General features: G+C 57.8%; 2 protein-coding genes across 13 annotated transcripts in view; both read right to left on the reverse strand.

The window, feature by feature from the left end:
- Positions 1 to 1,925: 1,925 nt before the first annotated feature.
- Positions 1,926 to 5,144, reverse strand: C11H3orf22 (chromosome 11 C3orf22 homolog). The gene is made up of 3 exons (XM_032648122.1): positions 5,016 to 5,144; positions 3,869 to 4,000; positions 1,926 to 2,359 (listed from the first exon to the last, which is right to left on the reverse strand). The coding sequence occupies exons 1-3, from the start codon at positions 5,102 to 5,104 to the stop codon at positions 2,113 to 2,115; spliced, it is 468 nt and encodes a 155-aa protein (XP_032504013.1). The 5' UTR covers positions 5,105 to 5,144; the 3' UTR covers positions 1,926 to 2,112.
- TXNRD3 (thioredoxin reductase 3) overlaps positions 5,016 to 24,573 on the reverse strand; it is a 37,287-nt gene continuing 17,729 nt past the window's right edge. Inside the window, exons 9-15 of one of the 12 annotated variants that reach the window (XR_004352117.1) lie at positions 22,540 to 22,616; positions 21,344 to 21,500; positions 18,001 to 18,108; positions 13,629 to 13,724; positions 11,060 to 11,194; positions 10,722 to 10,849; positions 5,016 to 5,145 (exon numbers count right to left, since the gene is read on the reverse strand). Coding sequence is in view for 8 of the 12 variants with exons in the window: in XM_032648113.1 (XP_032504004.1) it covers positions 12,486 to 12,801; positions 13,629 to 13,724; positions 16,014 to 16,084; positions 18,001 to 18,108; positions 21,344 to 21,500; positions 22,540 to 22,616 (825 nt within the window). In the remaining 4 variants the exon portion in view is untranslated. Of the gene's footprint in view, positions 5,146 to 10,123; positions 10,156 to 10,195; positions 10,850 to 11,057; positions 11,195 to 12,440; positions 12,802 to 13,628; positions 14,014 to 15,946; positions 16,170 to 17,951; positions 18,109 to 21,343; positions 21,501 to 22,539; positions 22,617 to 24,573 lie in introns of those variants that run through there. The other 11 variants (XR_004352118.1, XR_004352119.1, XM_032648115.1 and 8 more) reach the window with 11 other exon arrangements.

Here is a 24,573-nt window from a genome sequence, read left to right on the forward strand (position 1 = left end):
GAGCCCCACTTCCCACCCCACCCCCACCCCTCACCCGCCGGACCACGCCTTGAAGCTTCTCCAGCCGCAGCGGAGGCAGAGGGAGCGCCCTTCGAAGTGCCTGCTTCCAGGGAAAAGCCGTCAGCCCCGTCTGGTGGAACAAGGGGGCCGGCCCTGCAGCTTTTGCCCCTCAGGTGGGAAACTGCAGAGGTCTCCCGGGACTCAGCCCCAGGTGCCTGCGGTGAGGCTCTCCCTGCTGTTCGGTGGCGCTTCCTGGAACCTCCCCCCAACTGAACCAGTTGCATCCACATCCCTGTCTCCAGACCCGCTCTGGGGAGGAGCCACTGCCCACTGCAGACTTGCTTTTATTTCACTGGTCCCTCAGCGATAGGCATTTAGGCACATCTGCGTCCTTGCACACACCCGGTCCTACGCACGCATGTGACTGTAGGAGAAACTCCTAGAAGGCGGGCCGGCACCCGCGACCTCCTCCTTAGGAGTAGTCCTCAGCCCTGTGCTGTGCGTTTGGCTCTGCTGGCACTCAGGGCACCAGGACAATCGAGGTCTGGGCGGCTGCCCCTGCACTCTGGCAACACGCCCCACGCGCCACACGGGCCACCGTGGTCATTTCTCTGGTCCGTGGGGTGACTTTGCACCGAGAACCCTGCTCAGCCTCTCCTACTGTCAGACATGCAGCGTGTCGCGCGTTGTCTGTGAGGTGCTTCCCAAAACTCGTTTTCTTCTCTGAGGACCTCGTGTACGAACGCTCAGCACACATCGAGACCAACAGAGAGTTCCTTACTCCCTAAACGTTCTCTCTTTAGCGAGAACTCGCAGAGGAGGAGCCCCTGACGAGCAGCACATTTTAGGACTGGATTCAGGGGACTGGCTGAGCTTTTTCTACGACAGAACCACCGGCTTTGCCCCACGCGCCCTCCAGCTCCGTTTCCTAAACGCTCAGGAGCCACAGCCAGTGCAGCCTGGAGGTGGGGCTGAAGGAGCCTCTGTCTGTCAGCTGCTCATGGCCACGTGCAGAGGGACCCTCGGGAAACAGTGTGGTGCCTGCAGGTGAGGGTGGGTGCTCAGGGGCACTCTGGCCAGCAAGTCTTCTCTGGAGACAACGTGCCAGGGGACAGGACCGGACAGGAAGGCTCAGAGCAGCCTCACCCACCACAGCAGAGTGGAAACAACCAAACATCTATTGGGAAGAGATGGACACTTGTCCACATTGCTAAGGGCGGCCACCCTGGGCCTCCCCAGGGTCCCCACCCCCTTCTCTCTCCCAGGGGGAGGGCTACAGTGAGGGTCCCAGTCTGAGTGCTTTCCCAAGGCTCCAAGATGACGTCCTAGCCCCTGTCTTAGTAGAACAGAGGGGAACCTTTACATCCTCAGCCGCCACCCTCCCACATATGCTGCTCCTACGAATGCCAGGGGATTCCGCAGGCTGGATTGCAGCGCGCCGGGAGCCCCTCTTCCATTCCCCAAGTCTTCTCTTTAGAGTTGTGAAACACCCACAACGAGGTTGTTAGGTTCACGCAGTAAACATTTAGAAAACGGTATGCCCGTCTCCAAGTCCCCAGCTTTTCTACCCAAAAGTTACCTGCTCCACACTCGCACCCACGTGTACATGCCCACGCACACGTGCACGCTCATACATGCACACACACACACACACACACACCGCTTTCTAATATACACAGATGGCAGCATTTTAGACACTCCCTGCTGTGCTCTAAAAAAACACCTGAACGTCCTCTGTAGATTGTTCCAGATCAGCATGTAAAGGGCTGCTGCTTCTTTCTAATGCCTGTCTAATGCTTCGCGGTGCAGCTGTGGCACGATGTAAAGCCGCCATTAACAGATATTTAGGTGGCCTCCAATCACTTGCGATTTCCTGCGGCGCTGGAATGAATATCATTGTCCAAACATCTTTACTTACATGTGTGAGCACAGCTTTGGGGTAGATTCTTGGAAATGATATTCACACGCTGCAGAATTGACCGTCACCCCATTTTATGGATGAGAACACACAGCCGGACATGCAGACGACCTTCCAAGGGGGTGGGAACCTGCAGCGTGTATTCGCGGGGCGACCTTTCCTGGGCTCCTCAGGGCTGCCCGCCTCCCCACAGGTCACCTTAGCCTGAAGAGAGCTCCCGGAGCCGCTGCCCTGAGCGCCCGGGGAGCGGGTGGCCGAGAGAGAGGCGGCGCAGAGCTGGGCTTCAGGAGGGGCCCCCGCGGGGGCGGGCGGCATCGGCCGGTGAGGGGAAGCGCGGACCCGGGGAAGCGGCGGCTCAGCAGCACCAGCTCCCAGACGTTGCTTGGTGGTGACGGTGGCGGCCGGAGGCTGGACAGTGGAGGGAAATCCGGGGCCCCCAGCCTAGAGAAGCCACACAGAGCGCCGCGCTGACCCTCGGGAGCCTCCCCAACCCCCCTCAGAGAAGTCAGCCGGGGCGCAACCAAGATTCTGCTCCCAGCGCGGACACGCCGCCTCCCAACAGCCACCCGCCTAGACATCCAGCAGCCTGACGCCTCCCGCGCTCTGCCCCATGCCTGCCCATCTTGGGAGGGACCGACATCGTGCGGACTCCTACCTCCGGGGACCACCTCCCCCAGCCACCTTCCGAGACAACCCTCCCCTCCCCTCCCCCCTCCCCTCCCCCTCTAGGCCTCCTTCCCCACCTCCCCCATTGGACCTAACTCCCCACCTCCTGCATTGGCCCACCCTCCCCAGCTCCCCATTGGACCACACCCCCCACCTCCCCTTGGACCAAGCACCCCACCTCCTCCAGTGGAGCACCCTCCCCAGCTCCCCATTGGACCAAGCTCCCTGCTCCCCGTGGACCAGGCTCCCCACTCCGCCATTGGACCACCCTCCCCAGCTCCACGTGAGACCACCCTCCCACTCCTGTTTCCCAGACTTCAGTGGCTCCCATTACCTCTCAGATAAGCGCTGGCCTTTAGCACCTGGTGGTCTACCCACTGCAAGGGGCTCAGGGTGTGAGGGAGGGCAGTCCAGGGGGGCAGGCCTCAGACTCCGTCCAGCACAAAGGAGCTGGCCACGCACAACCTCACTGCCAGCTCAGGACCGTGACTTGCCTGACCCCTTCACGGGAGAAGCTGAGACCCAGCGACACCTGTGCCCCCAGCCCCCAGCCTGTCAGTGAGGGAGGGGTGCTGAGACGCAGGACTGCAGCCTGGGCCAGCGTGGGTGGGGGTGGGCACCATCTGCGCTTCTGGAGGGGTGCGTGTGCGGGTGTGCACGTGTGCGCTGCCTCTCGGGGTGTCCGTTCAGGGTATGGTGTGCATCTTTGTGACTCGCCAGGGCTATACACGGAGTGTGGAGCCAGGGGCCTCAGCTCTGAGGACCCGCGTGCCCACTCACGTCTCTTTGCTGGAGGAGTCGCAGGCCGTGGGCCTGGGGCTGGGGTCCTGGGGGGCAGCGGGGAGGCCCTTCTGTGTCTAACACCTGAGTGCCAGTCCCGGTTCAGGGCGGGTGGATGTGTCTGTGCGCCTTTAGGTTTGCATGTGCGGGGTCCTTATCAAGGTGTCTAGGTGTTTCGTTACGTGTCGTCCCCCCCATCCCCGGTGTGTGTGTGTGTGTGTGCGCGCTGCCCAGTGCGGGTCCCCTGCCGACCCCTCCAACCCCCAGAGCTGGCTCTCCTCCACTCTATGCTCAGCCCTGATTCCCCACCCGTGGACGAGGCCCCAGGTGAGGCCAGGCCCGCCCGAGCTGCCCTGCCGGCTGCGGGAGGGACTGCGGGCTCTAGTGTCTCCCCGGGGCTCCAGTTTCCTCAGCCTGGACGTAGTGTGTTCGTGTGTGGACCAGGTGGAAGGCCGGGCGGCACGGTCCGCAGGCAGCGCCGGTGACATCCGGCCTGAGACTCACCCTCTGACCGGGACGGACCTCGTGGGCACCAACGTCTTCTGCAGGGGCAGCTGCTCCCGCAGCGAGCTGCTCGTCTTCGTGACCTCCCAGGGCTGCAGGGGCTCCGCGTTGGTCTCCGTCAGCCAGGAAAACCTACAGGAGCACTTGGCATCTTTGGGGGCTACAGCCCAGCCATGTGGAATAGCTCTCGCTCGCCTGGAACTTTCCACGTTCCAGGCGCTGCTCTGAGTGCTTGATAACCATGCCGGGAGGTAGGTATTGCTCTGCCCTTTATGGATGGGGAAACTGAGGCACAGAGAGGTTAAGTGACTTGCCCAAGGTCACACGGCTAGGAAGCAGTGGAGCTGAGATCTGGGCCAGCAGCAGGCCCAGAGTTGTGTCTCGGCCCCGCAGCAGCGGCCTGGCCCCGAGAGCCCCAGGCCCCAGGTGTAAGCCTCCCCTTGCTTCACGTAAGGGCCACTCTGCCACGTGCGTCTGCCACACTGGGCCTCACAGGACAGAGTCTGGGGCCTGGCGACAGAACAAGGGTGGAGGTGAGGTGTCCAGCCCCGCCTGCTGCGGGCGCTGGAGAGGAAGCCGTGTGCCCCAAAGGTTCCGCTCTGGGCAGCTGGCAGCCCTCCCACTCCCTCCCAGGCCCCGCCTGCCTGCTCAGCACACAGCTGTCTCTGCTGGCTCCTGAGTGCCCTGGGGCTTTGCAAACTCCTCCCCCGGCGCCCCGCCCCCCCTCCCCCCCCCAGCCTCCCGCAGCCGGATCCCATCACACCCTCACAGGAGCAGGTGCTGTGAACGGGTGACAGGGCCACTGGCCCAAAGGAAGCGGTTGGCTATGGCTCTGGGGTGGACCAGGGGCCCTGGGCCCCTCTCTGGAGGCCCTTGGCTCAGGGTGGGATGGGGGCGAAGGTGGACCCCGTCACAGAGCGCAGAGCTGGTCAGGGAGCTCCCTGTGGACAGAGGACTGCCCCGCTCCAGCTCTGCGCCCCAGAGTGCGTTCCTGGGGTGCCTGCGGGGAGGCAGGGCTTGGCCTGGGGTCAGGGGTCAGGGTCCACGCTCAGGGCCTGGGCTCAGGGCTCGGGGTTAGGGCTTGGGCTCAGGGTCCAGGGTTAGGGTCTGGGGTCAGGGGTCAGAGTCCACGCTCAGGGTCTGGTACCTGTACGGAAACTTCCTGGCAAACTTCTCCTCGGTCCTGTTCTTACTCTTCTTACCCTGGTGGGACCCCTTGGGGGCCTTCACGTCCATCGCAGAAGGGGGCTAAGCTGGGGTTCGCCCTTCAGCCACAGCTGGAAGACAGGCGGGAGGAGCCAGTCGGGACCTGGATGGCATGGCTTCCCTTTGACTGACCGCCCGCCCTTGTCTGCCCGGGAGATGGGGCCGAGGGGAGGGCTGTGAACTGCCGGTGAGCCGGGGCCCCGCCTCAGCACCCCGCTCCAGGATGCTTGCTCTGCTGTGTGTGTGTGTGTGTGTGTGTGTGTGTGTGTGTGTGTGTGTGTTAGGGTGTATGTATGTTTGTATGTGTGTGTGTGAGCGTGCAGCTCGATGCGGTTCTATGCCGTGTGCGGCTCCGTGTCGCCCCACGGTCGAGGGGACGCTCGGCTGACCGGCCCCAGGAGGCTCCCAGCTGCTCCCCTGCCGGCAGCCACATCCTCCTCCACCGCACCCCAGCCGCGGCCACCACGGATCTGCCCCCTCTGTGTGAGGACGTGCACGGGGTTGTACGGGTGGGATCGCGCGGCCGGCGCCCTTTGGAGACTGGCGTCCTCCTGCCGTCGCAGGGCTGGGTTTGCGGGGGCTCCCGCCCAGGGCTGAGCTGGACCCACTGTCACCCACGGGACCCCGGGGCAGTTCCCAGGCTGGAGGTGTTACGAATAAAGCTGCTGCAGATGTTCACGTACAAGTTTCTGCACGAAGACAAGACTTTGTTTCTCTGTTGTGGGCGCCTAGGAGTGCAGTCACCAGGCTGACGGAGGCCCATTTTTAGTTTTAAAGGGAACTGCCTCGTGGTTTTCGAGTCGCTGGGTCATTTTCCCTGCCCAGCAGTTACGAGTGGTTCTCTTTTAAGGCACCCAAGAGTAAGGGTAACCCAAGTCAGGGCTGAGAAGGGCTGGGGTTAAGCCCTGACCACTGGGGCTTCATGTGCCCCTTGACCCCAGCGGCTGTCCTAATGTGGCTACACCGTGGTCCCCACAGCCAGCTCCTCCGCACGTGCGTGAACTTCGTGGGCCGATGCCGGCCACCTGCCGGCACCCCGTGCTCCACAGGCGCGGAGGCTCCCAGCGTGGGAGGTCCCGAAGCGCCGGCCGAGGCCCTGGTTCCAGGTGGGGATCGGGTGCATGCTGTCAGCCACCCACGGACACGCCTGACGGGCGGGTCTGACTGCGCCGGGCCAGACAGGTTCCCGGGCCAGACAGGTTCCCGGGAGCCAGTGCCCTGGAAGCAGCCCCGCTGGCGACGCAGGGACAGGGTGGGGAAGGAAAGCCGGGCTGCCCGGCCCCTTGACCAGGACAGCTCCGGGGCGCGCTCCCCACAGCACGGCCCGCGGAGGACCTGGCAGGACTGGGCGGAGTTGCCCACCGTGGGGACACTACATGGAGTGCCTCTTTCCCCCCTTCTCACCTCCCACCCCTACCGAGCCGCGGGAGCTGCTCCCAAGTAAGGCATCTCACAGCAGCACGCACCTGTCCCCCGCCGTGGGACTGGCTGAGCCGCCAGGAACCAGGCGGAGAAGGCGAAGGCTGGTCAGGTCCCCCCAGCACTGCGTCTGACCACAGACAAGCGCGAGCACACACACACAGGCCGTCTGGCCCCGGCATCACTCCCCCCGCCACACCCCTTTGGAGCGGGGCAGCCACTGGCTGCTGGCTCCTCTTTCCCTGCCAGACCTGAAGCCCACCCCCCATCCCAGGCTGGGGCTGCCCACCCAACCCTCTGGAGTCCCAGCAGCTGGGTTTCCATGACAACACTTTGCATGATAATGGATCTCCTGAAATCTGAAGCAAAGCCGCCAGAAAACAAGGCGCCCCTTCCCAGGCCTGGGGTCTGGGTTCCCAGGAGGCCGCTGTCCCAGTGGGGATTGGGTTTTCTCTCCTGGGGGAGAGGAGGAGAGATGGGCCAGGCTGCTCCCCCGGAGGGCTTCGAGGGCTGCCTGGGGCAGGTGCCCCGGCATTGTGACAGAGCGTGCTGGCCGTGAGGCTGGATGGCCCCACTGGGCACAGAGCACCTGGACAAGGCCACGCAGGAAGCCCTGGCCTGTGAGCCCCGAGCGTCCTGGAGGCCGGGCCCCACCAAGGAGTCCTCCTGACCCTGACTTGCCGCCGGCAAAGGGCCGTGTGGACGGGGCAGCTCCACACCAGCGCAGGCTAGGGGCCTTTGTGGCCTCTGACGTGGGACCAGGGTTGTTACGAGGACACCAGGGACCTGTCAGTGGCCCTGGCCCCCAGCCCTTTGCTATCAGGTAAAGCTTTCAGTCCCCCTCCCCCGAGGAGCCAGGAGAGGGCCCTGGTACAGGACGGGGCTGGGTCCGCACAGGAGATGAAGTGCCTGTTAAGCTCCGTGCAGGACCTTGTTTAATGTTTCCATCTGATGGAGGACATATTACCATCATCCCATTTTCAGGTAAGGAAACTGAGGCTCTAAAAGGTGAACTGCTGGGCTTTCCTGGTGGCGCGGTGGTTGAGAGTCCGCCTGCCGATGCAGGGGACACGGGTTCGTGCCCCGGTCCGGGAGGATCCCACATGCCGCGGAGCGGCTGGGCCCGTGAGCCATGGCTGCTGAGCCTGCGCGTCCGGAGCCTGTGCTCCGCAACGGGAGAGGCCACAGCAGTGAGAGGCCCGCGTACCACAAAAAAAAAAAAAAAAAAATGTTAACTGCTCTGCCTGCATCCCCCCTCCCCCAGCACGTAGGGAAGAGGTGGGGTCCAGGCTGTGTCTGGGCCACGTGGCGCAGTCCTGGAGGGGCTGGGCGACAGCACCCCACGCCCACTGGGCCCCACCTGCAGACCCTCCAAGCCCTGGGCCTGGCCCTGCAAACTGTGCCAAGCCTGCTTCCCGCGGGGCAGGAGGGCCCTGCCGGGTCCGGGGCAGGCCTCCGTCCCACTGCTGCTCCCCAAGCCGACTTGGGGCTGCCCTTCCCAGCCACACAGGCTGCCTCCCCGCTCCCAGCAGGGACCCAGTCAGGGTATGGATCGCAGGGCCTGGCACTGACCCTGCCCAGGAAGATGCCGATGTGAGGGCCACTGCCCACGCCCCCAAGCCAGCCCCCCCAGCAGGGAGCCTGCAGCCAGAAAGGAGTGAGTGAGCGAACCCCCCAAGGGGCCAGCTACTCACCGGGCCACCTGAATGACGCCAGAGCGGGGTGGGGGGGGAGACGCTGGCTACGGTCCTGGCTGCCATGCACCAGGTGAGCACCTGGAGCACCGGCCCCAGGGCCCCAGGGGCCAGGCCCACAGGCTCATTGCAGCATCAGAAGCCCCTGAGGTCACAATCAGTGACACTGCAGCCACTAAGCCACGTGGGTTGGAATCCAGCCTGAAGCCCTGCTGGCCGGGGCATGGCCGTGAGGGCAGCTGCGTGAGGGCTGGGCTGGCGACGTTCCAGCTTCGAGGACCCCGGACGGGAGCACCCACACCTACACGTTTGGTGGCAGAGCCCCCTAGCCCTCCTTCAGACTAAGTGCAAGAGAAGGCCAAGAAATAGCGAACAACTCGCCCTGGTGGCGTTAGAGCTCCTTTTCTGGCTGACCTTGACTGAGCCCTAGCTGCAGCCCCGGAACCGTCGGGCTGGGCCAACGCAGGGGAGTACGGTTGGTTAGGGCGCACCTCCGGGGCCTGCTTCCCCATGGAGGCCCCGCCAGGCTCAGAACCGTCAGGGTCGCCACCGGCCTAGCAACAGCGAGCGTGGCCAGGGCACTTGTGTCCCAAGTGGGGACTGGAGAAGAGGAGAGGCAAATGGTATAAAAAGCAAGGCCTCCTCCTGCCCTGATGTCCTAGGCCTTTATCTGCGAGCGAACACGTGGGGAGCGTGTCAGCTGGGGTCCCCGGAGCAGCCCCGAGATGCGGGTTCTAGTCGAGGGACCTGCCGAGGGAGGGACGCAGGACAGGGCAGGTCTGAGCTGCCGACTGGTCCCAGGGGAGCCCTGCAGGGACCTCCCCGGAGCTGTTCGTGCCCTGAGGTGGGGGCAGCCTTTCGGGCCCAGGCGGTCACGCCTGACCTGGGGCCTGTGGTGTCCCGTCCCCGGGCGAGCAGTGCTGGGGACGCCAGCCTGGTCCAGAGGTCCGCGCAGGCCCAACCTCGCGGTCACAGAAGAAAGGGAGAGTGAGACGGAGGAGGAGGTTTGCAGAGACGGCTGTGCTGTCAGGAGACTCCCAGGAGCCTGGGAGGGAGGTGGACGGGTCCACACGGGCCTCCAGGGCTGTGCAGGAGCTGGACTTCCCAGCAGGCTGTCCACAGCCTTAAGCCTGACTTAGGTTCCCTTGACTCTTCTCTGGGCCACGGCGTCTTGGACCACGGCTTAGAAGGAGCAGCGGGGGAGCGTCGGCACGCTCCCAGGGCCCCGTCGGCCCCTCTGAGCTCACACGGGGGTTGGGGCTGTGAAGGGCTGGGCTGGCCGTGGGCGTGCCAGGTGAGAGCCCGGCCCCTGCCCCACTCACCGTGCCACCCTGGGCACACACGACCCGATCACTCCAACCGCCTCTCTTGCTTCTGCCTCCCCAGTGGAAAGATGGGTCTGTAAGTGGACCCTGTGTGCGTTACTCTGGGTGCCCAACCCCCGCCCCGGCCCCGCCCACAGATGATGCGCCCCAATTGGTTCCTGGCTTAGAGCGTCTTTTAAAACGTAGGCCCAGATGTTCTAACCACAGAAGCAGGCAGCCAGCTTACGGCCCAGGAGGGCATTGCCGCCTGGAACCCTCAACCTGGTGCTGGAGGGGTCTGCTCCCAAGAAAACAAGGTTCCCAAAGGGCCCCAGGTGGGCCTCCCACCTCAAGGGCCTTTTAAATGCTGACAGGGGTGCAAACTCAAAAGGAATCTCGTAACATGACCTGTTCACTTACTGAACCCGACTGTAAGGAAACAGACTGAGAACAACCACTTAAATAGTTTAAAGTTAGGGCTTCCCTGGTGGCTCAGTGGTTGAGAGTCTGCTGCCAATGCAGGGGACACGGGTTCGTGCCCCGCTCTGGGAAGATCCCACATGCCGCGGAGCGGCTGGGCCCATGAGCCATGGCCGCTGAGCCTGCGCGTCCGGAGCCTGTGGTCCGCAATGGGAGAGGCCACGACAGTGAGAGGCCCGCGTACCTCAAAAAAATAAAAAAGTTTTAAATTACGTTTCACGTAATACAGTATTGAGAACTTTTTAATATTATTCTTAAGATCAACATGCGAAGTCCAAGCATCTCTCTCTGACGTGAGATATTCTGCTCAGTCCAGTGACACGAAGAGGAAAGCGGCCAGGTGGTCACTGTGGGGAACCAGGAGAGGACGAGGCGGCCTGCCGGCGGCTGCACACGCGCCCACGGGAGAAGGTGGCACACTAGTGCTCTGCGGCAGCTACGGGGGCGTCCCAGACGCCCATGCACTGAAGATGCCCACTTTATAGTCAGTTTCGTAAAAGAAAATATCTCGTGGACTCAGGAAAGCAAGGGGATAAAAACAGTAGCAACCGGGAACATGGACTTAGATGAGTTGTGTGATTAAAAGCTCTGTCGGGGGAGCTGATGGGGAAGACGTCAGTCTTGGCTCACCTGGCGGCTCCGAGCTAAGACGTCAAGGACGCAGCGTGGCTGCCCCTCCCCGTCAGCCAGGCGGGTGGACGGCACTGCTGCTGTCCCGCCTCCTTGCCCCGACGCTGTCCCCGGGCTTACCCGAGAGCATGCCGTCTTCACAGAAACGGGAGCGGGACAAGGAAAGCGACAGCAGCGGCTTAGCCTCAGCAGCCCTTCTGCGTGATGTCCAGCCCCGATGACTTCGTGGTCTCCAGGGTGGTGAACACCTGCCCACGGGAAGGAAACAACACGAATTCACACTTAGCTGTCGGTACTGGAGCTCTGCTCTAAGAAACCACGTCCTGAACGTGACATCAACATCATCCTTTAAGGCATACAGAGCAGTTATGAATATAAAATTTGTCTATTGACAACATGCTTCATCACAGTTTTCCAAACCACACCGAGTCCACATCTACAAGCTCCCGTGTCCGTACCTGTGCACACGTGGGGTGGATCCCAATGGTGTCGTCCAGCAGCTGCTTCGTGAGCCCACATTTCATGGCGGCTGCAAATCCTTGGGTGATCTCGCCGGCCTTCGGTCCAAGGACGTGAAATCCTATCACCCGATCCTTCCAAAGGGAAGCCAGTAGGTTAAGGATCTGAAGAGGGATCTTGTCATCCCAAGTTCACCGTTGAAACTGACAGCAACTCCCAGAGAAAAGCACCTCTAATGCTGAACTGAGCAGAGAACAGCACCACGAAACCGTGCCCTGTGAGAATCTGTTGGGTGAGCCAGTAGATGCACATCCTGTGTGAACATGCACTCAGCTTTACCGGAACGGGCAATTTACCTGCTGCGCGAAGGAGTCTGTCAGTACGATGGACGTTTCTGCATTACACTGAGAGAGCGCTAAATGACAACACGACAAAACCCGACTAACAGCCGGTGCTGGAATAAGGCTAAGTTCGGAGGCAGCAGGCGCTACTCCCAGCCCAGGACGCAGGCTGCCCGGCTCCGAGTCGGCTCAGCAGACACCCCACCCCAGGGACCGCGAGCCGTAAGGACGCACGGCTCTCGTCCCTGCGCGCATGCAGCCCCGAGGGACGCGGGTTCGTCCCTGTGCACTCCCGGGACTCAGGCTTCCTCTCTCCATGTTTTCGCATCACTTTTCTTCATCCAGAGCTTCAGGGTTAAAGTGCACAAGGTGAAGAGAGAGGGCATGAGAGGCGGCAGGAGTCTGTGCCCCCCACTCTCCGGGCTCCCGCGGCAGGTGGGCAAACGGATACCCCGTGAGCTGCGCTCCCAGGGGGCCGTGGACGGGAACCTCTGAGGGGTGCACGTGCAGCAAAGTGGGAGAAGGCGTGGCCCAGAGAGGGGGAAGCCACTTATTGATGAAAGTGAGGAGCTTCTGAGAGATGGAAGCCTGTCCGTGGTTTTCAGCATAGCTCCAGGAAGACAGTGAGTGGTGGCGTGACACTCCAGAAATGGAAATTTGGACAAAAGTACAAGAAAGGGGCAGTAGGTCACTGCTCACTGGCAACGCACCTGGTCACCCGAGAGCTCTGATGGAGATGGACGACGGGATTAACGTTGTTTTCATGCCTGACAACACAACATCCTTTCTGCAGCCCGTAGATCAAGAAGTAATGTGGACTTTCAAGTCTTATTATGAAAGAAATACACTTTGTTAGGTTGTAGCTGCCATAGACGGTGATTCCTCTGATGGATTTGGGCAAAGTAAACTGAAAACCTTCTGGAAAGGATTCACCGTTCTAGATGCCATTAAGAACGTTTGTGGGACTTCCCTGGCGGTCCGGTGGTCAGGACTGCGTGCTTCCAGTGCAGGGGGCGCGGGTTCGATCCCTGGTCGGGGGACTAAGATCCCACGTGCCTCATGCGCATGGCGTGGCCAATAAAAATTAAGAGAAAAAAAAAAAGAACACTTGTGATTCATGGGAAGAGGTCAGAATATCCAAATGAAGAGGAATTTGGAAGAAGCTGATTCCAGCCCTCCTGGATGACTTTGAGGGGTTCGAGACTTCATGGAGGAAGGACTGCAGACGTGGTGGGAACGGCAGGGGAGCCAGAACTAGAAGTGGAGCCTGAAGATGGGACTGAATGGCTGCCATCTTGCGATGAAACCTGGGAACGGATGAGGGGCCGCTTCTCGTGGATGAGCAAAGAGAGCGCTTTCTTAACACGGAGCTACTCCTGGTGAAGAGGCTGCGCAGATAGCTGAAACGACAGCAAAGGCCTTAGGATGTGACACAGACTTCATTGATAAAGGAGCTGCGGGGCTTGAGAGGATCGACTCCAGTTTTGAAGGAAGTTCTGTGGGTAGAATGCTGCCAAACAGCATTGCTGCTCCAGGGAAATCATTCATGAAACGAAGAGGCCATCAGTGCAGCGAACTTCATGGTGGCTTTGTTCTCAGAAATGGCCGCAGCCATCCCAGCCTCAGCAGCCTCCATCCTGATCAGTCAGCGGCCGCCAGCACCGGAGGCGAGACCCTGTGCCAGCAGAAGGGCTACAACTGGCTGGCGCTCAGGTGATGGTCAGCGTTTTTTAGCATATTTTTAAATTAAGGTCGTACATTGTCTTTTTAGACGTAACGCGATTGCACACATAACAGACTGCCGTATAGTGTAAACATAACCTTCATAAGCACTGGGAAACCAAAGAATTTTGTGGCTCATGTTACTGCAAAACTCGATTTATTGCAGTGGTCTGGAACCTAACCACAATACCTTCGAGGTATGCCTGTATTTCCAAATGTACACAAACACACTCCTTAAATTTCATCACTGATGACCCAAATTTTCACAGATCCTGTGGTTCTAAACTGCCAAGGTAGACAGCTCTGGACTGACACATTCCGATGACTCTGAAAAGGTAAGTCAGTGCCCAGCTGTCACTCTTCAGACACAGTGCCCGGGTAACAGTTTCAAGGATTTCCACCTGGCCCTTAGAGCTATCGTTAAAGAGATTATAAAAACCCAAATACTAGAATAAAAGATTTGTTTTACAATTAGAACATTCCTGCTTCCAACCGTATGACGTACATTGTCCAATTTACTGCAGATAATCTTTGCGTAACAGGTGTTGCTGTCTCTGCAGGCCACTGTCCACTCGAGAGGCCAGAACAAAGTGTGGTAGACCTGCAAGAGAGAGGCCAAGGTTGGTGTCCACGGAGACCGCCGCTTGACAGGCTCCTCCTTATACAAAGACGACAATTTCTGTACCAGCTCTCAGAAGTTTAAACTTGCATGATCCCAGCTTATGAATCTGACGGGAGCATCTGGGCGAGCTCCTAACTGCCATCTGCAGAGTGTGTGACCTTTGCTTTGCTCTGCCGTTCGTCCCGAAACATCTCCCATTAACTAACTTCGCTTCCCAAGCACCTAGAGGGCTACTCTCCAAGCAGCCAACGCTCCAGGCCCTGTGGGGCTGAGACAGTAAAGAAAGCCTTGGGTCCTGCCCTCCATCGGTTCACACGCCTCCTGTGAGGTTCACATTCAAACCAAATGTAGGAGAAGCAGAAGCCACAAGACAGTCCAGCCACCCACGGTATGAGGAACACTGCCCCCGCCACCTGAAGGCCCCCCTCTGCCAGAGCCCAGGGTACCTCGAAGGCTCCCAACTTGCTCAGGCCTCAGGGACAGACCACACAGCGTCCGTCCCCTCATCCCCTCGGGGCAGCTACACGTCCCGGTGGCCCTCCGTCTAACCACTCCACGCAGAAGGCGGTGGATCTGTGTGCGCTGCCAGGATGAGAATGTGTTCTCAGCTCTCCCCTGCAGTGGAGGGACTGAAGTACTGGCTCTTTGTTCTTTAATAGGATTGTGTATTTTACAGCTGGAATACTGTCTTCATTGTTTTTATAACAATGATACAAAGTTATTAAAAGAATAACACAGTGCAGAGAATTACAAAGAAAGTGGGGAAAAAAATCCCACTGTCCAGAAATAACCATTTTAAAAGTTAAGGAAGCATCAGTGGTTAATGCATACGTAATTGAAATGACATTTTATTTAAAACACATCATAGTTCACAGCTACTTCTAACAAAAAACATTAGGTTTAATGTGTATTTAACAGAAGAGAAATAAACTCTTCCTCATATTTTAATACAAACTTGTCAATCTCTGTGGCTATTAGGAACAGAAGATAAATGCTTCTTCATCTCAAGGCAGTACTCCTAAAATACACCCCTAGGGTTAAGAAAAGAAATGGTGCAAACTCCAAGGTTTTAAACAGGATTTCTGAAACTGCAGGCTCCTGGCTTTGATGTGCCCTGAGCCCCTGCACCCACACCTCTTCCCACACCCTCCCACTCCTTTCCTCGTGTGTGTGAGCTGTGTTTTTCCTCCTAGTACTTGGAAGATTTTACTTTAAGTTTCTGATCCTTCTGGTTCAAAGTGGGTGTGAAGCGTGGACCCAACTTCATATTTTCCCTGAAGGCTGTCCCCTTAGACTCCAGCACCCTTAGAATATCCTTTCCCACAGATTTAAAATACCACCTTTACCACACGTTAACTCTTCTAAGCGCTTGAATCAATCTGGGCTCCAGATTCTGTCCCACTAATCTTCCTGCCCACCTGCGTGCCACTCCGGCGCAAGTCTAATTAGTGTAGTTAGAGGATACATTTCAGTCTCTGACAGGACTGGTCTCCCCCCAGTACTCTCCTTATTCAGAATCACCCCTGGGAATTCCCTGGCGGTGCAGTGCTTAGGACCAGGTGCTTTCACTGCTGAGAGAGCAGATTCGATCGTGGTCGGGGAACTGAGATCCCCCACGCCACGTGGCAAGAGGCCAAAACAAACAAAGAATCTCCCATGATTGTCTTTTTTAAAAGTTTTAATCTCTTAATCAAATTATGCTCACTATGTGCGGATTTTCAAAGCTCTGTGATGAACCCAGCCGCCCGGGCCGCCCCGGTGCCCCTTTAACCAGTCGGCACAGCCGCCCGGGCCGCCCCGGTGCCCCCTTTAACCAGTCGGCACAGCCGCCCGGGCCGCCCCGGTGCCCCTTTAACCAGTCGGCACAGCCGCCCGGGCCGCCCCGGTGCCCCCTTTAACCAGTCGGCACAGCCGCCCGGGCCGCCCTGGTGCCCCTTTAACCAGTCGGCACAGCCGCCCGGGCCGCCCCGGTGCCCCTTTAACCAGTCGGCACAGCCGCCTGCACGTCCTGCGCGGCCGGTCGCCCCCGGGCTTCTACACAACACGCTCGCGCTGCTCTCACGCGACTCCGTACTCGGCTTCACTTACTGACTCGCCCTGTTGAGGAGGATTTCACCCGTTCTTCCCCGGCCCCTGCACCCTCTTCCCCACCCTCCCAATTATGCTCAGATTTGCAGCTGGATCACTGGCGGTGTTTCCTCTACTAGGAAGGAGCTGTTCCCAGAGAAATGGGCATCCACATGCAGAAGAAGGAAGTCGGACCCCTACCTCACACGTGTGCAGAAAACAACTCCGAATGGACCACAGACCCACATGGAAGAGCTGAAAACTGTAAAACTCTTAGAAGAAAAAACATAGGCATCAATCTTCACGACTTTGGATTAGGCACTGACTTATCAGAAGTGACATCAAAAGTCCATGTGGCTGGCAACAGAAAACAAAAAAGACATACTGGACTTCATCAGAATGAAAGATTCTCGTGCTTCAAAGGGCACCATCAAGAAGGTGAAAAGACAACCCACAGAAATGGTGAACATTTTTACAAATCATCCCTGTGGTATCTCACTAAGGTCTGGATGTACGTTTCCCTGACGATTAATGATACTGAGAACTTTTTCATGTGCTTATTGGCCATTTGTGTATGTTCTTTGGAGAAACATCTATTCAGATTCTTTGCCCTTTAAAAAACTGGGTCATTTGGGGTTTTTATTGTTGAGTTGTAAGAGTTCTTTAGATACTCTGCATACAAGTGCATTATCAGAGAGATGAAAGTCCACCGGATGTTACGGCATGAATTTTGTGAACAAATTAATCTTTCTTCTTACACTGTCTTATTGTTTCTACCCTCATCTTCTTTTCACCTTAATTTCCTCATTTAAAAGGAATTATATGTGTATTTATGAGAGGCTTCCTCATTCCTCTTTATAGTTGGAATATTAAAAAAATACTAATAGATCAAATTTTCAGTCCTGTAAAATGCAATAAATAAATGTACAGACTAGGTGGGTTGATCTGCAGTGAGCCTTAGGAAAGAGACCTTAAAGTAACCGCACAAACCTGGGAACCCTTCCTACAGAGACATCCCTTTATCTGGGGTACAGCCTCCTGCATCCTTCCTCTCACGTGCCTGCCGAGCTTAATTGCTCATTGATTTCGGAAAGTTTTAGAACTAAGTGTTAAATCCATAATTGTTACCATCACTTTTCCAAGACCCAAGTAAAAGTTCACCACTGCAAATGGGTGCTTCATTATTACCAGAAGTGAATTATAAACACTTATCAAATAAAGTCCTCTACAATGGAAATTTCCCATCGAAAACACCACCTAAAATAGCACCGTCTGTCATCATCCTGGTCCCCCAGCCCGGAAACGTAAAGGAGAGTCTCAGGAAGTCACTCGGCCATTTAGCGCGGGAGCCTCGGCGCCGTGCTTCAGAGGATTCCCGCAGCCAGGGGACGGCCTGCGGCTTCAAACTTCGAGTAGTCCTAAACCCCTGACCCTTTTCACCTCCCCGCCCCTCCTGCTTACGAGGCAGTTAGGACCAGACAGGCAGGGGTGGAGGCGAGGCGAGAGCACCTTCGGGGCGCCTGAGGAGCCCCCAGCAGGCCGACAGCCCCGGACCTGCCCCTCCCCTGAGCCCGCGGGTGGCGGAGGGTCCCGGACCAGGTCCTGCCTGTGTCTGGCTCCTGTCACGCCAAGCGGGCGGGGGTGGACGGCAGACCCAGCCCGGACCAGCGAACGTCCCTCATAATTTGTAACTGAGACGAACAACAGTGAGTCAGTCAGCTCCTCCAAAGGCCAGAACTACGGGTGAACTCGGAGCAGGGAAGGGCAACGTTCTGCCGCTCCGTGCATTTCTGTTCCTGCAGGGACAGCACTGCCCGCACACACACATGAACCCCGACCAGGGAGAGGAGCCGACGCGTCTCCCAGCTCCTGGCTCCCACCCCTGCGCAAGGCCTCGGGCGCTCCCGAAGGTCGCACGGCGACCCTCCCGTCAGCCTCCGCGCGCAGCTCGGAGCCTCCCGTCAGCCTCCGCGCGCAGCGCCCTTCTTTCCCCGGCTGTGTGACTATTACAGTCCGCTACAGACAGGGCTCGCGTTATCCAATTTCCAGTTTTCCTGAAGTAGGGATACAATTTCCTACAACACAACCAGCACAGCAACTCGCAAAACGACAAAATAAAACGTGGCTGAAGACAAAAACCGTGGATTAAAAGAGAAGGTCTGAACATGCCACAGTCACACCACCTTACTTCCAGATTCTCCTTCCGGTACACTTCCACGGCTTTCTCCTCCGCGTACCCGCAGCAGCCGTACTCCAGGGGCGTGAACACCACGGTGGGGGCATTGATATAGTCACACTGCAAGACAAACCAGTCACGGTCTTTCATTTTGTGGTCCTTTTTACAGGGAAAATCCATACGACGCACGTTTGTAAAAGGAAGATCAACAAGCACGGCCCCGTGCAGGTGACCCTCACTGCCAGCGCTTCAGGCAACTGAGTCACTGAGCAGACGGGCGCGCCCCGACTCCGGGGCAGGGACCACGCGCTGCCATTGCACCGGGACCTGGGCCACCGCAGCCGTGCACATGACCGTGCCCCTGCAGGGATGAGCGGAGAAGCCGCTCACTGCGCAGGGCAGGGCGAGCGGCCCAGCCCGCCCCGGGGAGACGGCCACGCGCATGGAGGGCCGCCACACCGCGGGGCCCGGAGACGGGACCCTTCAGGGCCCTTATCAGCCTGGGACAGAGCACAGGAGGACATCACGGGAAGGCTGCAGACCCTGAGCCCCACACGCCGTCCCCAGCAGCCCTGCATCCCGGGGCGCGAGTGTGAGCACAGGCGCACGCCTGTCTGGAGACTGTGACTGCACGGAGAGAAAGCGTGTGCGGGGCCGAGAAAGGGGGCGGGCAGAGCCAGAGAGGAAGGTCACTGTGCTTCCCGCCCACAGCTCCACAAGGGCAGCGGTGCCCACCGCACAACTTCCCCCACCCCGCCAACAGCTCACAGGTGACTAGCTCAGGGGAGACTCCAACCCAAAGGGACCGACCGGCTGCCCAGGTTGCAAGAGGAAAAGGGGCAAGGGGCAAGGCCCAGCACTGCACGTCCATCAAATTCTTCCCTCTGTAGGATATGAACTAGAGGCGAAGGGAGAGGCCCCCAGTGGTGAAGCCCCTGGGTGGTGGTTGGACAGGAAGAAATGCTGAGCCAGAGTGGGAGCCAACCAGGAACCCCACCCTTTCGGGGCCCAGAGCAGCCTCGAGCCCAGCCCCACCCCAGCCTGGTTCTCCCTCCAGGTTACTGTGGGATCCTCACGAGAAACCCCGTCGACGTGACGGCCTGAGCAAGGCGCTGCTTTGCGGCCCAAGAGGAAAGCCAATCACGCACCACCGGGCGTCCCTGCACCCGGTGGACAATGTGGACACCGCGTGCCAGCCTGACCCTCACCTTCGGCCCCGACACGTCGTGTTCCACGACCTGCAAATCGCGGACCAGCCAAGCGTTTGTTCTTTTCCCAGCACGGCTACAGGAAGCCACAGAAGCGCAGACGGCTGCACGCAGCAGCTCCTGACCCCTCCTAGGTCCTCGGCTGCTCATCACTCTGGCCGTCAACCCCGCATCCCGTGGCTTACAGGGGACGCCTCATTCTCAGCAGGTGCTTTTCTCGTGCTTCACATCAATTGAGGGAAATCAACAGGAAACTCCCCAGCTTCCCCTTTCACCTAAAGCACGTCCCACACCTTGAACTCCGACCTCCACCTGAGCGGGCCCGCGCCTCACCCCACCTGCAGCCTTCCTCCCGCCCTGGTCCTCTGACTTCTCTCTGCACACACGCTGCCCTGTCTTCTCACGTCTCCGCCCACCGCCCCTGGGATCCGCTTCTCAGGACCTCAGGCAACTGCTGTGCTTCCTAGAGCCCGGTGCTCACGCCCCGGGGAGGGGCAGCTCCCCATCCGCCCCCATCCGTTCACACCCTGCCCCCGCCGAGGCCAGCGGGGCCACGGCCCCACCCACACCTCCGTGTGCCCACGAGGTCTCCACACACGACCTCGCTGGGCACCTGGTGGTGAAACACAGCACACGGAGCTCCTTATGAAGAAGCCGGGCCCCAAACATCCCACCTGAACCCGCTCAGGCAAAGCATCAGAGAAACCCAGGACGTGAGACACTCTGCAAGAAGAGTAGCCTGGATCCGTCAAAAAACCCGTCATGAGGGCTTCCCTGGTGGCGCAGTGGTTGAGAGGCCGCCTGCCGACGCAGGGGACACGGGTTCGTGCCCCGGTCCGGGAAGATCCCACGTGCCGCGGAGCGGCTGGGCCCGTGAGCCATGGCTGCTGAGCCTTCGCGTCCGGAGCCTGTACTCTGCAGCGGGAGAGGCCACAACAGTGAGAGGCCCGCGTACCGCCAAAAAAAAAAAAAAACCCATCTTGAGAAATAAAGCAAAGAAACAGGTAAATAGAGGCAGGGGCTCTAGCAGATTAAAAGAGACCTAAGAGCTTGAAAAGCCAGATGTGCCGGGCGATGCGCACGTGTGCCCGCGGGTGACGCACTTTGCTCACTTCCTCAGTGCGGAGATGCAGCTGTGGTTATGGAGGCGAGCACCCTTGCTCTTAGGAGACGCTTGCTGAAGGCGTTTTCTGGGGGCAAAGCGCCTGCCACTCACTTCCAGAAGCGCAGCAAAACGGTCTTTGTGCTGAACATCCACATACTGGGCAATGCAGGCGGGAGGCATTAACACCTGCACAGTCGGGTGGGAGGCCCGTAGGGTGACTGTCACTAGACCTTCTGCAGTCTGACGCCTTTCTGAATGAAACGCTGGGGGACGTAAAAGCTCCTCACTGCAGCCTCCCAGATTCTTGATGATCTGACACCAGATTGGCTCCCAGACTCCTCCCTCCCAGCTGTGGGACCCCTCGCTCTGCCAGTACATGCCAGGCCTCTCTCTGCACTGAGGCTGGGGCAGCACAGCAAGCCCCCTGAGCCCCCCCCACCACGCAGCCCGGCCACCTCCCCCGCTGCCCCTCATCTGCCAGCAGGGCACGGGTCCCTGCTCTCCTGACGCGTAGGGCTGGGGGCTCCCGAGACCGCCGTCGGCCCCGGCAGACAGAGCCCGCAGAGCAAGAGGCTCGTCTGTGACCAGAGACTGCGGGAGGTGGGGAGACTGCAGGGGGCGCCACATGCACCGTCAGCCGTGCGTCGGCTGAAACAGAGCCCGGAGTCCGGAGGAGCAGGGTGGCTAGGCCAGGTCCACGGGCTGGGCAGGCGCAGAGGCCGGCCCCGTCCGCCCCGGGCCGCAGGGCCCTGCCACCCGGTGACAGAGCAGCATCCGCCCAGGATGCGTTTCCAGACCCCTCCAGTCAGGAGACAGGATGTCCCTACCTGGGCGCCCCCCGTACGTCACCCAGTACAATGGCTTGCACGTTAAGATACGCATAAGATACTTATTTAAACCACCAGTAAATGGTACAGAACTGCAAACGGTTTAGGGGGAAGCTTCCCCGGCAAAACAGGCGCACGGTGCCAGCTGTACTGATTGCCCTCAAATCATGATTTTGCTTTAGACATTATCTCAGAAACAGCAGTAAGAAACTTACCTTTTCTAAACGGCCCCCAAAAAGCCTTCGAGCCAGCAGCCTGCCCGCCTGCACGGCGACGGGCGTGAGCTCAGTCTGACCCTCCACGACGTCCCCGACGGCGTACACATAGGGCACGCTGCTCTGCTCCACGTCGTTCACTGGGATTTTGCCAGTCCTGTTACGTTTGGAAAGAAAAAAGACATTACGACGACGCTGCACTGCTGGACACGAACGCCTGTCCAGGGAAAGGCTGATTCAGAGAGAAAGACCCCACTAAGCGCTCAGGCAACTGTGTCGTGAAGCGTCTGCAGGCTCAGACAACCGGGGCACCTCCGGCTCCTGAAGAAACACCCTTCTGTCTGAAAACCCGGGCCCACTTTCTGGGTGCCGAAGTATCTCTAGAGTCCCCCAGACTCAAACCCATAGCTTTGAAATTTTTCTCTGTGCCTGATCAAGGACATACAAATTCATTCTAAGTCACAGAAAGTAGGTGAATACATTCCCACAATTTTTTTTAAATAACTGTTTAATGTATGAGATATTTAAGAAAAACATGAAGAGTTATCAATTAATTAATGAAAAAATTGATAATACAGAGCTGCCACAGTACTTACAAAGTAAATTTAAAGCATCGAAACTTTGCATGTTAGTAATTAGATAAGAGTCTCCATGAGCTGATGTGTAGAAACACCGTGCCCCGTGCAGCGCTGGGTCATGACCCGTGCAGCGCTGGGACTTTCCCCGTGCAGTGCAGGACTTGCCCCGTGCAGTGCTGGGTCGTGACCCGTGCAGCGCTGGGTCTTGCCCCGTGCAGCGCTGGGACTTTCCCGTGCAGCGCTGGGACTTTCCCCGTGCAGCGCTGGGGCTTGCCCCGTGCAGCGCTGGGGCTTGCCCCGTGCAGCGCTGGGGCTTGCCCCGTGCAGCGCTGGGGCTTTCCCCGTGCAGCGCTGGGGCTTGCCCAGTGCAGCGTTGGGTCTTGCCCCGTGCAGCGTTGGGTCTTGCCCCGTGCAGCGCTGGGGCTTTCCCCGTGCAGCGCTGGGGCTTGCCCCGTGCAGCGCTGGGGCTTGCCCCGTGCAGCGCTGGGGCTTTCCCCGTGCAGCGCTGGGGCTTTCCCCGTGCAGCGCTGGGACTTGCCCAGTGTAGCGTTGGGTCTTGCCCCGTGCAGCGTTGGGTCTTGCCCCGTGCAGCGCTGGGTGGTGACGCCCGGGACTCACTTCTCATTGACTTTGACACCAATCTTCTCCAGCCCGATTTTCTTCGTACAGGAGTCACGACCAATTGCTAACAAAACCTACATTTAGAGAGAGAGCAAAAACAAACGATCAGTAACAGGAAGGACAGAGGGAACCTCACCGTGGACCCTTCAGACATTAAAGGACAGTAACAGAATATCATGAACACCCTATGCCAATACATTTGACAGTTTCGACAAAATAGATTCCTTGAAGGACAGAATGTACCGAACTTGCACCCATACAAGTCTGAGTAACCCTACGTCATGAGCTGCACTGTGCCCCTTCCCCAAATTCATGTTGTAGCCCTAACCCCCAGAACCTCAGAATGTGACTGTATTTGGAGATGGGGCCTCTGCAGAGGTGATTAAGATAAAACAAGGCCATTAGGGTGGCCTAAACCCAGTCTGACGTGTGTCCTTATATAAGAAGAGGTTTTTGGGACACACACAACAAAAACTGAGTGGTGATCACATGAGGACACACGGAGAAGTCGGCCGTCTACACGCCCAGGAGACAGGCCTCAGAGGAGAGCAATCTACTCACACTTCTATCTCAGGGGTCTGGTCTCCAGAGGCGAGAGAAACCCCACCTAGTGGCACTTTGTTATGGCAGCCCTAGCAGACTAAGGAACTCTATACTCACTACAGAAACTGAATCCACGATGTATAAACTTCCCATAAGTTAACTCCAGACCCAGGTGACTTCACTGGTAGAGTCTATGCAACACTTAAGAAATAACACTAAGGACTTCCCTGGTGGCGCAGTGGTTGAGAAGCCGCCTGCCAATGCAGGGGACACGGGTTCGAGCCCTGCTTCAGGAAGATCCCACATGCCCAAGAGCAACTGAGCCCGTGCGCCACAACTATTGAACCTGAGCTCTAGAGTCCATGAGCCACAAATACTGAGCCCACGTGACACAACTACTGAAGCCCGCGCGTCTAGAGCCCGTGCTCCGCAACGAGAGAAGCCACCACAATGAGAAGCCCGCACACCGCAATGAAGAGTAGCCCCCGCTCGCCACAACTTAGAGAAAACCTGTGCGCAACGAAGACCCAGTGCAGCCAAAAATAAATAAAATAAATCAATAATTTTTTTAAAAAAAGAAATAACATTAATGATACACAAACTCTCCGGGACACAGAAGAGGGACCACGTCCCAAGTCCTTTGTAGAAGGCCGGCACAATCACCTGACACAGCATCAAACAAGGGCAGGAAAAGAAAAGAAAATGAGAAGCCAGCACTCTTCGGGAACACAGATGCAAAACCCTTAACAGATGTCAGCAAGTAAAATAGAGCAACGTGAAAAAAGTGGGCTTTGTCCCCAAAATACAAATCTGGTTTAACATACAAAAATCAATCAGTGTAATTCACCACATTAACAGAATAAAGGAGAAAACAACTTAGTCATCCCAATAGATGTGGGGACAGCATTTGACAAAACTGAACACCCGTTGAGGATTTTAATAAAGTCCTCAGCACACGCAGAATAAAAGAGCACTTCCCCAGCCTGATAAAAGGCACCTGCAAAACCCGAGAGCTCACATCCCAGCTGTGATGAAAGATGGCCTCACCGCTGAGATGGGGAACCCCCACAATTTCCATTCAACACTGTTGTGGATGTCTTAATCAGTGTAACAAGGCAAGAAAAAGAAATAAAAGCACACAGACTGGAAAGAAGAAACAAAACTGGTGTTTTACGCAGGACAAATCCTAAGGAGGTCAATATACAAAAATCATTTGTATTTCTATGTACTACCTACTAACCACTGAAAATTTAAAGTTTAAAATACCATTTACGGTAGCTTAAAAATATGAGATACTTAGAGATAAATTTGACAAAATACATGAAAGACCTCTAGAGCAAAATGACAAAAAGCTGCTGAGAGAAACTAAAGAACTCGCAAATAAATGGAAACATGTATGAGGTTCGTGTACTGGAAAAATCAATGTTGTTAAGATGTCAGTTCTCGCAAATTCATCTACATAAGCAATACCATCTCAATCAAAATCCC

Source organism: Phocoena sinus, chromosome 11, assembly GCF_008692025.1.
Source record: "Phocoena sinus isolate mPhoSin1 chromosome 11, mPhoSin1.pri, whole genome shotgun sequence".
Lineage (NCBI taxonomy): Eukaryota > Metazoa > Chordata > Mammalia > Artiodactyla > Phocoenidae > Phocoena > Phocoena sinus.